Consider the following 13544-nt stretch of genomic DNA (forward strand, 5'->3'; position numbering starts at 1 on the left):
CCACTCTGGGGATGGGAGGAAAAGTCTCCCCTCAGAATCTGGCCATGGTTGGTTTGCTGTGAGCAGATGCATCAGCTTAGTCGTGTGTTGCTATTCCTGGCACTGTGTGGGCCAGTACCCTTCCCGTGGCCTCTGGTCCTTTGGAACCACAATCTTGGGCCAAGGGCAGTGTCTGTTCAGAGGCTATTCTAGTGCCCTTTCAGCCCCTACCCACCTGAAGGTTTTCTGCCAAATAAAAACAAAACCAATGCCAGGGGCAGGGCCAGGCTCAGAGGGCAGAAGTGTGTGCTCCACAGGGGGAGGCGGGCTCAGGGTAGGTCCCCAGTACCACCAAGGCTCCTGAGCACTGTGCCTGGAGTAACCTGTGAGTATCACCACATGTGGCCCTGAGAGCAGCAACCAGAGCTCAACAGATTCCAGCAGCCAAGGAGAGCTGTCTGCCTTAGGAGGCTCACGTATCCAAGCCCACCCACTCCTTTGCAGCTCTATCCCAGCACCCTGCACCCATTCACTTAAAAAGGAGCTAGCAATTAGCATTGCAGTTTCCTTTTCATTTTCAGCTTCTTTCTTAATAAGAGCACTGTATTATTGCAATTATAAACACTATTATGAAGGCACATTATAGTTTCTATAAAACTGAGTGCTTCAAAACACAAAAACATTTTTTTCTACTTGTTTACATATTGGTCTTCCTTTCTTTCTTCCTTCCTTCCCTGCCTCCCTACCTCCTTCCTCTGTCTCCCTCCTTCCCACCCCTTTCTTTCTTTCTTTCTTTCTTTCTTTCTTTCTTTCTTTCTTTCTTTCTTTTTACTTTCTTTCTTTCTTCCTTCCTTTCTTTTCTTTCTCACCTTTTCTTTTTTATTTCTGACTTTCTCTTCCTTTCTCTCTTTTTATTTTTCTGTTTTCCTTTCTCTCTTTTTATTTTTCTCTCCTTCCTTCCTTTCTCGCTCTTTCTTTATCCCTTCCTTCCTTCCTCTCTCTCTTTCTCCTTCCTTCCTTCCTTCCTTCCTACCTACCTTCCTTCTTTCCTTCTTTCCTTCTTTCCTTCTTTCCTTCTTTCCTTCATTCCTTCTTTCCTTTCCCCGTGCCTGGCAGTGCTCAGGGTCTACTCCTGACTCTGTGTCCAGGAGTCAGTGCTGCTGGTGCCTGGGAGATGCTGTGCATTTCCAGAGATCAAACTGGGCTTGGCTGCTTACAAGGACGATGCCTTAACCTCTGTATTCTCGCTCATCATTCTTATTTCTCATACCTGTGAGGTTTCTTTGTTCTTTTCTGTGCTCTTCACTCACACCTGGTATAGGAATGTTCCTAATCACTTCAAGATAGGGATAAGTTACGAAAAAATGTTGCCATGCAAAAGGGCACATTTCAGTGATGCAGTAGTCCCCTTTGTGGGTCACCTGTGGGCTGACCTCCCACAGCCATCATTGGATCTGTGCTTCTCCCTGATTCTAAACAGGAGAGCTAGTACAGTGGGGAGGGCCCTCGCCTTACACACAGATAGCCCAATCCAATCTTTGGCACTGCCAGGAGTGATCCCTGAGGCGTAAGCCCAGATCATTGCCAACAATAACAACAGCTAAAAGTGGTTAAATGTTACATCACTTACATTTGTGTATGGGTGGCTCAGAATAGGTTCACAAGCTGTCATGAATGAAGGCTATTTAAAAACTGGACATGTCCACCAGTCCCTTCAGCAAAGTGTGGAGGTTTTCAGGGAAACTCAGTATCTGGGGATACATTGAGGCCTCCAAAGATTCCTTTTGTTTTTTGTTTTAGTGGCCATACCTGGCACTTCTCAGGGCTTCCTCTTGGTTCTGAGCTCAATATTTACTTATGGCAGTACTTGGGGAGCCATATGGGATGCCAGGGGTCAAACCTGGGTCAGCTGCATGCAAGGCAAGTATCTCATCTATTGTATTCTCACTCCTGTCTCAGGATCACCCTGAATTTCTACTGGAAAATATATTTGGGGGCGTAGTCCACATCACAGATCCAATGATGTCTCTTAGTAAATCCACAGAATACAAAGTATGATTTGGTTATGTGGTTGTCAACAAAGCAAAAATTCATCACATCTTTATCATTTCCATTACAGACACACACAGCTATTTCTCCAGAGTCCTTTAAGTGAATTCCTGGTATAAACCATGTTACCTCAATAATTAAAAAATCATCAAGGAATGTAAGAAAGTATCAAACTTTGTGCAAAGTAGAAATGGCATCAAGGGCTGAGAGAGCCATCAAATAATTCTGATTATTCACTGATTCGTGTTCAGGGGTTGGTTCTTATGGGTAAATAGCCTCCGGGAACTCCCTCTTGGGGTAAGGAGCCCCCTGAAGCTGGGAGGGGACAGCTTTCCCTAATACACTCTAGACCAGCCAGTTCAGGGAAAGGCTCTGAGCTCACTGTCATACTAGATAACTCCCCATTCTGTCTCAGTGAGCCCACCCATATAGCCATTGCCAGCAGCAGCCTTGGTCATTTGCACTTCATTGAACCTGCTGTAAAACTCTAAGTACCAGGTTTTAACTTCACCCCACCCGCCCCCCCTCCCCACCCGCTAGTTTCTCCTTAGCCCCCTGTAAATATGAACCTTAATTTATTTGTGCCTGACCTCACTCTGCTCTGAGTTGTTTCTATACCCAAGAGCTGGTCTTTGACTGGAATACCTGTGTCTTGGCTACCAGTCATTTGATGTTCTCAAGTTCAGCAGTTGGGTTTTGAATCCACGGAGGGACCCAGTTGAGACACCTATTTCTTGCCAAGTTGCAGATTTGATGTCTAGAAGCAAGTTTCTGCTTCACGAGGCAAAAACCTTCTTTTTCAAAATCTGAACTACTTTGCTTTGGTAGACACTTGAAGGTGATGTTGAAAGTCAGCTACCAGCATCCTTATCAATTTGGTGACACATTCTGGGTAGAAGCAGAAGTGTTCTCCCTGCTAGGTTATCTGGGAGATGTTTCTCTGGTGTTTGAATGTTTGCGCTTGTCAAGGATATAGACCAGAAAGAGTAACTCCATTGAGGTCACTGGTTCTAATTACAGTCGATTGGAGACAAACTCTTCGAAACACAAAGTATTCATGAAATGCTTTAAAAGCCATGCTTCGTCATCAGGCATGCTGTGCTTCTTTCTTAACCACTCTGAACTCCCTCTATTTTGAGATCTAAATTCTAGGTGATAAAGAAAAGTCACCATCATTTTGACAAATATGTTTGATATGCTTGATTTCTATGCTTTGATCAATTTTAATAGTCCTCAAATTTCTTTAGAAAAAAATACCTAGCATTTTGGGTATAAGTTTTCTCTGTGAAATTGCTCTAATCACCATCACTATCACTATGCTCCCATTGTTCATCGATTTGCTCAAGGGGGCACCAGTAATGTCTCACAACAAATGATGAGACTTCTTACTGTTTTTGGCATATCGAATATGTCACGGGTAGCTTTCCAGGCTTTGCTGTGCGGGTGAGATACTCTCGGTAGCTTGCTGGGTTTTCCGAGAAGGGCGGAGGAATCGAACCCAGGCCGGCTCTGTGCAAGGCAAACGCTCTACCCACTGCACTATCACTCCAGCCTAATAATTTTTAAAATTTTATTTGGGGGTTGGGGATTGGGCCCATTTGCAATAATGTTCAGGCCTTAATCCTTTTTCTGTAAACTCCCGAATGTGCTTGGGCAAGACCTTATTCACTGCTGGGGATCAAATCAGGGTCAGCCATGTGTAAGCCCTGACTTAACCTCTGCATTTTCTCTCTAGTCCTACTTGGTATGTTTGAATGACAACCTTGCAAATATAAACCTGCGTTCCAAGCAACCAGCCAGTTGATATGGTCTCATGAATTCTGTAGCTGTGTGTATCTATGAACACTTAAAATCCTTTCAGTAGAGTGTCTGTGTTCATACCAGAGTTCCTCCAGGTGCCTTGGGGCTTAGTTTCCCCTCTTGGAGTCCAAGAGTGCAGACAGAGCCCCTTCCTCAGGGAGATCCCAGCTACCAGGCACTGGGGCAGATCAGCCATTGAGTCTGACTCATTTCTCATCCATTCTTGAAATGTCAAGGCTACAGCCAGTGAACCCTATCTCTGGCACTCTCTTCTCCCTCCCCTGGGGCCTCCTGGTATCATGGCTTGATCTTCAGTTCACTCTTTCCAGGACCCCTTCAGCCACACCTTCCAGACTTAAGCCACATCCCCATTCTCTTTGAGTCAGCCTTGATTCTCCCCTCAACCCCAACTTGTTCCCTTTCCACACACTCTCAAGCAGCAGCCCCAGCGCCCCATACTAAGGCCAGGTACTGTGTGCTGGGGAGGTGACAGGTTCCCTTGCTCCCACCCCCTCCACCTTCATGGCCTCTGGGGCTGCTCGGCTCTTCAGCATCCCCTTTTGGCGTCTCTGCAGATGTGCCTGCTGTGGTTCAGATGTGGCAGCTGCTCCTCAGAGAGGCACAGAGCTGTGCTCTGCATCCTTTCTGGGTGCTTCTTGAACTGGCCAAGTAGCCTATTTGTGTCAGGCAGAGGAGTCAGAGCAAAGAGCAGTTGGAGTGATCTCTCAGGAGCATGCACAGGGCTGTACCTTGAGAGTGAATGGACCAAGCAGAGCTGAAGAGCCTGGGAGGTTGAGGGCAGTTGGGGGGGCTTTCTCCCATGATAGGAGGAAGGAAGTCCTTAGGACAAAGTTACTGCTTCAAAGTAGGGGGTCACCCTGCCTTCTGGGACAGCCCTCCACCTGGATCATCTACCTTCCCTCTTAGAGTTTGGCAAGTTTCTCTCAAGGCTTGTAGGGTTTCTGCTGGTGTTGCTGCTGTGTGCTCAGGTGAGACAAATGGGAAACACTTCCCCTAGAGATCCGAGGACCAAAACTCCATGAACATTTTTTGGAGAGATGACCTCAGGCTCAGGGGGTTATGGGCTGGGCATGCTGTGTGCCAGCACTTCGATGGCCTGGACATCATGTGGATTGTTGCTCAGTTTTCTGGGAGGAAGGAAGTGGAAGATCCCCAGCTCCATCTCTTTTTAATCCTGGTGAGTCATTAGGACCCCGGAGAGATGCATCATGGAGTTTGGTACTATTCACAGGGACTCACATGCCCACTGGTGGTCTTTTAGTGGTCTGTTAAGTTGTGTGTGTGTGTGTGTGTTTAATTGAATTACCATGACTTACAAAGTTAGTGGTATTCATGATTGAGTTTTGGGTGTGTCGTGTTCCAATACCAATTTCATCACCACTGCCCACTACTTTCCATCAGTCCCCTCCACTGGTGGTCTTAGTAGTCCCTATGGAGTGGTGAGGAAGGTCTTCTTCACTCTAGTTCCTATCTACTTGTGGGAAATGGTGGTATCATTTGGAAAAGCGCCTCCTTCTTTTTTGAGTATTTTGTTTTGGGGAACCACACCACACCCTGTGCTCAGGGGTTACTCCTGGCTCTGCACTCAGGGATCACTCCTGGTGGTGCTCAGCTGCCGGGCATCAAGCCTGGATCAGCGGCCTGAAAGGCAACACTCTGCCAGCTGTTCTTACTACCACTCTGGTCCTCTTTTATTTGACCTCATCTCTATTACAAGGTCACCAGGGGAGCACCTTAGCCAGAAGTGCCCAAGGGCTTGTTCTGGCTTTGAGCTCAGGAATGACCCTGAGCCATGCTCAGGAGACCACATGCAGTGCCAGGGATATGGACTGGGCTCATGACATGCAAGGCAAGCTCCACAACCCCATCTTCTAAATACCTCTCTCTAGTCCTTAGCCAATTTTATGTGCCTTTTTCTAAATCAAGAAGATACCTTCTCTGAGCATTTTTTCCCCCATGGAAACAGTTTTCACTAAAACAAAGCTTTTCAGGTCACCACCACCCCTGTCACCCCCCTGCCCTGAGTTTGCCTGTCTGCTCAACGGGTAATGCCTTGCACTCTCTTTCCCTCTCCTAGGTGGACGCTCATGGGAATATTCTGCTGACATCGCTGGATGTTCACAATGAAATGAATGAGGTGGCAGGTGGCGTCGGGGACACCAGGAATTCAGCAATATCCTTTGACAACTCAGGAATCCAGTACAGGAAACAGAGCATGCCTCGAGAAGGCCACGCTCGGCACCTGGGGGACAGAGGCATCCCGCACAAGAAGACCCAGCTTCGAAGGAGGTCTTCGCAGCTCAAAATCAAGATCCCTGATTTAACCGACGTGAACGCCATAGACAGATGGTCCCGGATCGTGTTTCCTTTCACTTTTTCTCTTTTCAACCTAGTTTACTGGCTGTACTATGTTAACTGAGTGACTGTACTTGATTTTTCAAAGACTTCATTTAACACTGAGTGAAATAATACTCTGCCTGTCAAGTTTTTATACCTGTGTACACACACAGACACACACACGCAGACACACACATATATACATACGCAATTGTATATATATGTGAACTTTCTCAGCATATATATAAAATACACATGTATATGAGGCTGTATGTGTCTATGTTTATATACTCAGGTGTAAGACCTGTGTGTATGTAAAACAAATACACATACATGCATACATTTTGCAGCTATGGACAATTTAACACAGGATGCATATTAAAGAAAGTCAGTTTTTTTTCTTTCTTTTTTTAATTGAAAGGGACAAGCATCGTCTAAACATTATGCCTTGAGAATGAGGACGTGAAATGCAACATCATCCCCAACTGTGTCCTTTGGTTCTCCTAAGTTAGATGTTTTAGTTGGGAAAAAAATCAGAAATTCTTAGTTCATCTTTCAGACATCCACACATGGTATTGCAAGTCTCAAACAGGTCTCATTCTTCATTCCTTCATTTGTTTTACCAAGTGGTGGCATTCTAGAACATTTCAGTAATGGGGTTTGCTTTCACCAGGCATACGTTGTTTTCAGGGGGTTCATGGATGAGGTGTGTCCTTGGTGTGCCCTCACCTGTTGTCTTAAACTTAGATCGATTCCATGTCAGTATCTGAACTTCCATCTTTGGGGGGCGGGGGGAATATCCCTTGGACTGGTTAGCTTCTCATTGTGAGTACTTTGATACACATCATATTTATTGGTTCACTGGAACTGCCTCCAGCTTACCTGTCATGTGGGAACAGAATGCACATTGGGATGATGTTGAGTTGACGTTCTCATCATTGAAGATATGCACCCCATCTTGTATGGATTTCTCGGCCTGATCTCTAATGGGAAACATAGTCTGTGCTTCAGGTTCTCTTCCTCCAAGGTCAAACCACATAGGATGACATCCTGCCCCTGTCTTTATGTTACCTTACATAAATCATCCTTACCACCTTGTATGTTACTATAAAATATATTTGCATAAGATGCATATATATGTATATTTACCAAGATTTTGTTTCTTATGCTTGCTCTTACGGTAGCATGCAATGTCATACTTTTCTTCATGTGATGTAATTACTTTCTGTTACCTAGAACTAAGACTGAAGCGCAAACACTTCTACTGTTCAACTTTAGAAACCAAGAAACATCCTCATACCTTTCTTTGTGTAGCTGACATATGTTGTTGCAAGCACCTCCAGCTCCTCCTAGCTCACGCTGCGGGAACATGTGCAACCCGCACGTCTCATTACCCCAGGACCCGTGACCATGCTCTTGAGGCCAAGGAGAGCAGCCCTACAACCCACACAGTCACTCTGAGTTCCTTCTGGTCCACAGCCTCATTGTATTTGGACTTTTTAAAGCTCGTAGAACAAGGTGCACTGGTTTCATAGGCGCAACCTTAACTTACTATTTAGACGAGATCTTTCTAAAGAAAAAAAAAGAGATGATATATTTTTTGTAAACAATATTTCTATCACAAGCATCCAGAGACTGAAATGACTACAGTTCTACAAACAGGTGTCACGGTGAAGTAAAGCATTTGGAGGAAGAAAAAAAAAGCAAAATATTATTCGAGAAAGAACTGCTAAATTCAAACTTTATCCCCAAGATGCCAAATACGCCTCACCCTCTCTGTTGGGTCTGCAACCAATGGTCTACAAATGACAGGAGTTTTCTGTCAGCTCTCTAGAGGCACCACGAGCTCTGCAGCCCGTGGCCAGAGCCATCGCCCCAAGCTCACTACTACTTGATTTTCCTTTATGGTCATAGAACAACCTTTAATTTGGGCCGGGGAGATGGTTACAAGCACGGAACACATGCTTTGCATTCTAGAGCTGGCCCAGGTTCTATCCCCAACTTGGAGAGATTCCCCTGAGCACCCCAGGGTTGAAGCCTAAACATTTTCAGGTGTGCCCACCCCCAAAAATTCCCTTTAATTTGTGGTAGTTGGTGACAGTTTAAAACCCACCGTCAGATAAAACATAATCCACAAAGTCTCACGCTATCAGTGATGACTAGCTTTGAACCCCCTTCCCCTCCCTTGTTATTTGTTTTCAGTCTCTTTCTCCTAGCCGCCACACTCTGATTTTATTCTTTATGGAGACTAGCCTGGGATATCTTGGTCTTTGGCTGTTCTCTGAGCATTTTCTTTTTTGTGGGTAACCACAGGGGTATCCTAAAAGTTAAACAGATTGGGAAAAACCTTGTAAGTGGCCTTATCATTGTTAACATGTTAAAGAAAAAAAAAGACTTTTGTGAAGACCTTATCCCTTTCAATGCCTTCAGATATCTTTTTCTGTATTCAGTGAGTCAGGAAGTTAGCTCCCCATACAAGATGAGGGACCCCAAAATGCAATGACTGTGGACAAAAGCCGTCCATGGTTGACTTCAAACTACAATTTCTACTATTCAGAACTGTGACATTCTTTCTCTCTGGGAGAAAAGTGGTTCAAAACATTTTTGATGCATAGCTGAGTTACATAGACAGAGAGCCCCGGCGGCTTGGAAATGCGACAGTCCACTTCCCAAGGTTTTCTGGATATCAATTTGCATGGTATAGTCATACTAGCTTTTGAGCTTTTTATATGCACTTGGCACCAAGACTGGAACCAACACTTTGTAGACATTGCGATGAAGTTAACATAATAGCTATACTATAAATAGTGTTTGTAACTACACACACACATACACACACACCACATGCACACGCACATGCACACGCACACACATATTCTGTAAAAACAACTTTTTAAGATCCTTGGGTATGTATTTGCTTTACTCCATTTCAGAAGAAAATGACTTTTCTTCTAATGAAGTTGTTTTCTAGCTTCTCCATTTTTAAACGTTGTGTGGCGTGTTGAGAAGCAGAACTCTGTGCTGGCGACAGGTTAGTTGAGTTTGGTTCTCTGTTCTGTTTGATACCCTCCCGTTCTTCCACCATAGTCACTGAGGCCCTTGAACAAGCTGTACTGATGACCTTTGAGCCCAGGATCTATCATTGGGAGGTGATTGATACCCTCATCCGGTAAGGAGAGAAGAATTGGATTTGGAAGATAATAATGCTATCTCTTTCTCAACAACTGAACATAATAAAAAAATTAATTTTCTGAGCAGTCCTGTCTTTCCAAAATGCTTCACAAAACAGGGGCGCGAGAGGTACAAAAAAGATCTGGTAATGATGGGGTCATGACCTCTCCTCCGATAAGTTTGAGATAAGTCAGGAGCCCCCATACATCAATTCCAATAGAGAAAGACGGAGAAGACTTGAGCAAACTTTTCAGTGAAACAAATGTTCTTGTTTCCCAACCCCGGGAATGCAGAGGGGTTCCACTGTCTATACCATGAAATACCCATTTCCTCCTGAATCTCCAACCAACTAGAAAGTCTGCCATGATCCCTTTCCTTGTCTGCTTTGAAAACTTTGTGCACGTCTGTGTTTCGAAGAACTCGGACATGCTGAGCCAATCCCGGGCAAGACACAGCTCTGCTATCCAGCCTGGGAATATACGTCCTCACCAAAGACAGTGTCTCAGAAGGGACGGCCGGCATGTTGAAGACTGGCCGGAAGGGAATTAGCCACATGGCAGTTGTAGGTTCGTTTTCAGCATCTAGTTGGTGATCCCATTGGTATTGACCCTACCATGGTGTGTGCTAAATGAAAAAGAGAAAAAACTACCACAAATCAACGTGTGCAACTTGGAATCTCCTGGCTTGAACATATATATACCCCATCTTCTCATTCTTGTTCCTTTGACTCTCCACCTGAAAACCCATTGTATTTCTGGCCATTTTGTGCAAGCAAAACTGAACAACTGGTAATGTATAGTCTAACTCAAGGAAAAGACCCTGGCTCTCGGCAGGCGTGAGTCATCAGTCAAAGTCACTTTGAATTGTCGGGGACCAAGAGCCGCCCAGGTGGATCAAATTTTCCCAAGACACTAGCTAATGCGTCTTGGATCAATTACCTCTACTGCTTCATTGAAAGGTGCCGTGTTTTCCTGAAATACTCAGTTCCCAGCATCTAGGAAACAGGGACCTCGCAGAGTGCTCCCCTACCAGTCTCCCCATGGGCAGTCACTGCACCCATCCTCTTCATCCTTGTCTCTTAGTTTGCTTCACAAGTCAGTGAGTGTGTTCAAGGTAAGTACAGGATTCTTCAAGTAGGAATAGGCAGTCACTGTCATGATAAATTCCCCTGTTGATTTCATTTCATTGTAAAGATAAAACCCAATTTTGCTTAAGCACATTGATGTAATTTTTTGGTATTATTTGACATGAAAAAAAAGCAAAATTGAGTGATAGATAAAATATGAAACTTGTTGATGAATGAATTCAAATTTATTAAAAAAGAACTAATTGACTTAAATGTGATGGCTTATTTCTTTTCTTGCTTTGGTATCCACTGTCTTAGTGGTAGGTGATGCTGAAAGACAAGAGAAATACGTTCAAGATTCTGTGTGTGAGATCAGTGGAACCATGCCTTTTGTTTTTAATTCTAATTGATTACAAACCAAACAGGACAGCCAGGCTCACCAAGATCCAGCATGTGTGTGAAATGGTAATGTTTTGGGTTGGATTTTTTGTTTGTTTGTTTGTGAGATTATTCTGGGCAGTATTTGGGGAACCATGACGTTCCAGTCCTCTTGAATGCAGAGCATGTATTCAGCCTTTGAAACCTTTCTGCAGCAAGAATTAGTATTTAAGTGACAATCATTTTTATATCGAAAGCCAAGGAATCAATATTCCTAGCTCAAGGTCTTCAGTCCTCAAAGGAATTCCCCTTGTTGCTGTCCAGTAAGAAAGCTACAAAACAAACAATAACAACAACAAAACCCTATTAGAAGGAAGAAAAGCTTGAGTCAAAAGAGACAGTACAGTGGGTACACTTGCCTTGCACACAGCCAACCTGGGTTGGGTCTCTAGCACACCTGTGGTCTACCAAGAACCAGCAAGAGTGAGCAAAGAGCTAGGAGTGAACTCTGAGCACACTTGGATGTGGCCAAAATACAAAAGAAGAAAGAAAAAGAAACAAAAGGGGTGGGGGGAGGTGGGAAAGAAGGCAAGAAAGGAAGGAGGGAGACATAAAGGAATCCATATTCCCAGACATCTCAAAAAAGGGCAATTTTTATTACTCAGTTATAAACATCTTAAAAGAGTCTGGTTCTGTAGTGGGGAGCAGGGGGGTGGTGGGGGGCCAGGAGGGAAGTCTGACTGGCTGGAAAGGGATCTAGACACTGTGCTGGCAGACACTAACTCGGCTTGGGGGGAGGTGTAGAGACATTACCTAACAATACTGTAAATCAGGTTGCCTAAAGAAAACGCTCCATGTTAATTTTTAAAACCTAGTGTTCTGCAGTGTTGTCAGTCTGACAAAAGGCCCTCAACAAGTTAGAGAGTTGATCTTCAAATATATATATATATATATATATATATAGTGAATTTATCTTCAAATTTATATGTTCCCAGGAAAGCCCTATAAAATTTTTCAGTAATTCTCTATAGCACCTATTTTTATTTCCAACCTATGAAGATCCACTAATTCTCATGTGCTTTTTTGCCATTCGGATTTCTTCTTTGAGAAAGTTTCTGTTCATTTCATTGCCCCATTTTTGGTTGGGGTTGGATGTTTTCTTCTTGTGGAGTTTAACCAGTACTTTGTATATCCTTGATATCAACCCCTTGTCAGATGTGTATTCGGCGAATATCCTTTCCCATTCTGTAGACTGTCTTTGTATTTTGGTCACTGTTTCTTTTGAGGTGCAGAAGCTTCTTAGTTTAAGATAGTCCCATTTATCTATCTCTGTTTTCACTTGCTCGGCCAGTGGCGTGACATCTTTGAAGATATGTAAACATATATAAAACATTTGATTAAAAAAAAAGAAAATCCACTAATTTTACATCCTAGTTCAACTTTGGGCCCCTGATGTGGATATATATATATATATATATATATATATATATATATCACTATTATTTTTGTCTAAGAGAGGCTATGGTAGAGTGAAGTTAGGGTGGGTGGGGAGAGATTTCTCACCTACTTCTTTAGAAGATGTGATTGATTCAAAGGTCATTTTAAGTAACCAATAACTACAGAGGAAAGGATTTTCAAATTGGGACTAAATATCTCAAAGTTTCTTGTAACAGCTTCTGCTTTTGAATGATTTTGGTCTCACTGGATGCAGAATCCAGTTACAAAGGAGCCTCCATCCAGATAATACTGATGACTGCCCCTCTTAATACCAGCTTCTAAATGATAGAGGTGGGTCCATTTTCATTGAATGGAAAAATTACTCTGCCAAGAAATCATTGCCTTGTTGGAACACATAGTTTATAAGGTGAGACATTTAGCCTCATAGGATTAAATTCACTGTATCACTGTCATTACTTTGGATGCCAGTAACGTCTCTATTCCTCCCAGCCCTAAGATTTTAGCAGTCTCTTCTTACTAGTCTTTTCCCAACTATTTGGGGCTCTTTCAGGGTAAGGGGAATGAGACCTGTTGTCGTTAGTGTATTTGGCATATTGAATACTCCACGAGGAGCTTGCCAGGCTCTGCTCGTGCAGGCAGGATGCTCTCGGTAGTTTGCCAGGCTCTCCGAGAGGCATATATTTATATATTTTTCTCTATGATTTGTTGCCTACTGTCTGAACCCCATCATATATGGTGTAGTAATTGCGGAAAATGGGTAGGAACTGTCTTATAGTGTGCAAAGCAGCCACAGTCCAGAAAGCGGCCTGGAGTGTGGCGGGGGTTGGGTAGTGGAGGTCGGCTGCTGGGGCTGGGTCCCTTAGGGGTGGGCAGGGCTCTCACCCATCCCACAGCCTGGCACGGAGTCCAATAGGATTAAATTATTAGTAGTTATTGATTGAGACTCTATTGGTCCGACCCTATGACCCATAGGACCTACAGAAATAGCTTCTATTTAGAATGTACAAATACAAGTCTGTTGGTATGTATGTTTTCTTTCTGGCTCTTAAGGCTAACTTTTTATCAAACTGTCATACTTTTCCCAAAGTGATTTATCATTCACATTCACCAGTTGAGTTTGAGCATTCCATTTCCTTCACATAGTATCTGACACTTGGTATGATCAGTTTTGTTCATTTTATTCATTCTAATACCTATACAATGGTATCTCCTTTAATTCTAAATGACATTATATTATTGGCAATGGTACTGCATACCTTTCCCTGTATTTATTTGCCATATGTCT

The 13544-nt window shown here is 43.6% G+C and overlaps 1 protein-coding gene across 1 annotated transcript in view; it reads left to right on the forward strand.

Annotated features, from left to right (window-relative positions):
• GABRB3 (gamma-aminobutyric acid type A receptor subunit beta3) overlaps positions 1 to 10696 on the forward strand; it is a 180690-nt gene extending 169994 nt beyond the window's left edge. The window contains exon 9 of the mRNA XM_056124247.1: positions 5927 to 10696. Coding sequence (XP_055980222.1) covers positions 5927 to 6268 — 342 coding nt within the window. The 3' untranslated portion in view covers positions 6269 to 10696. The remainder of the gene's footprint in view (positions 1 to 5926) is intronic.
• Positions 10697 to 13544: the final 2848 nt, after the last annotated feature.

Source organism: Sorex fumeus, unplaced genomic scaffold (genome assembly GCF_029834395.1).
Source record: "Sorex fumeus unplaced genomic scaffold, SorFum_2.1 ptg000051l, whole genome shotgun sequence".
NCBI lineage: Eukaryota > Metazoa > Chordata > Mammalia > Eulipotyphla > Soricidae > Sorex > Sorex fumeus.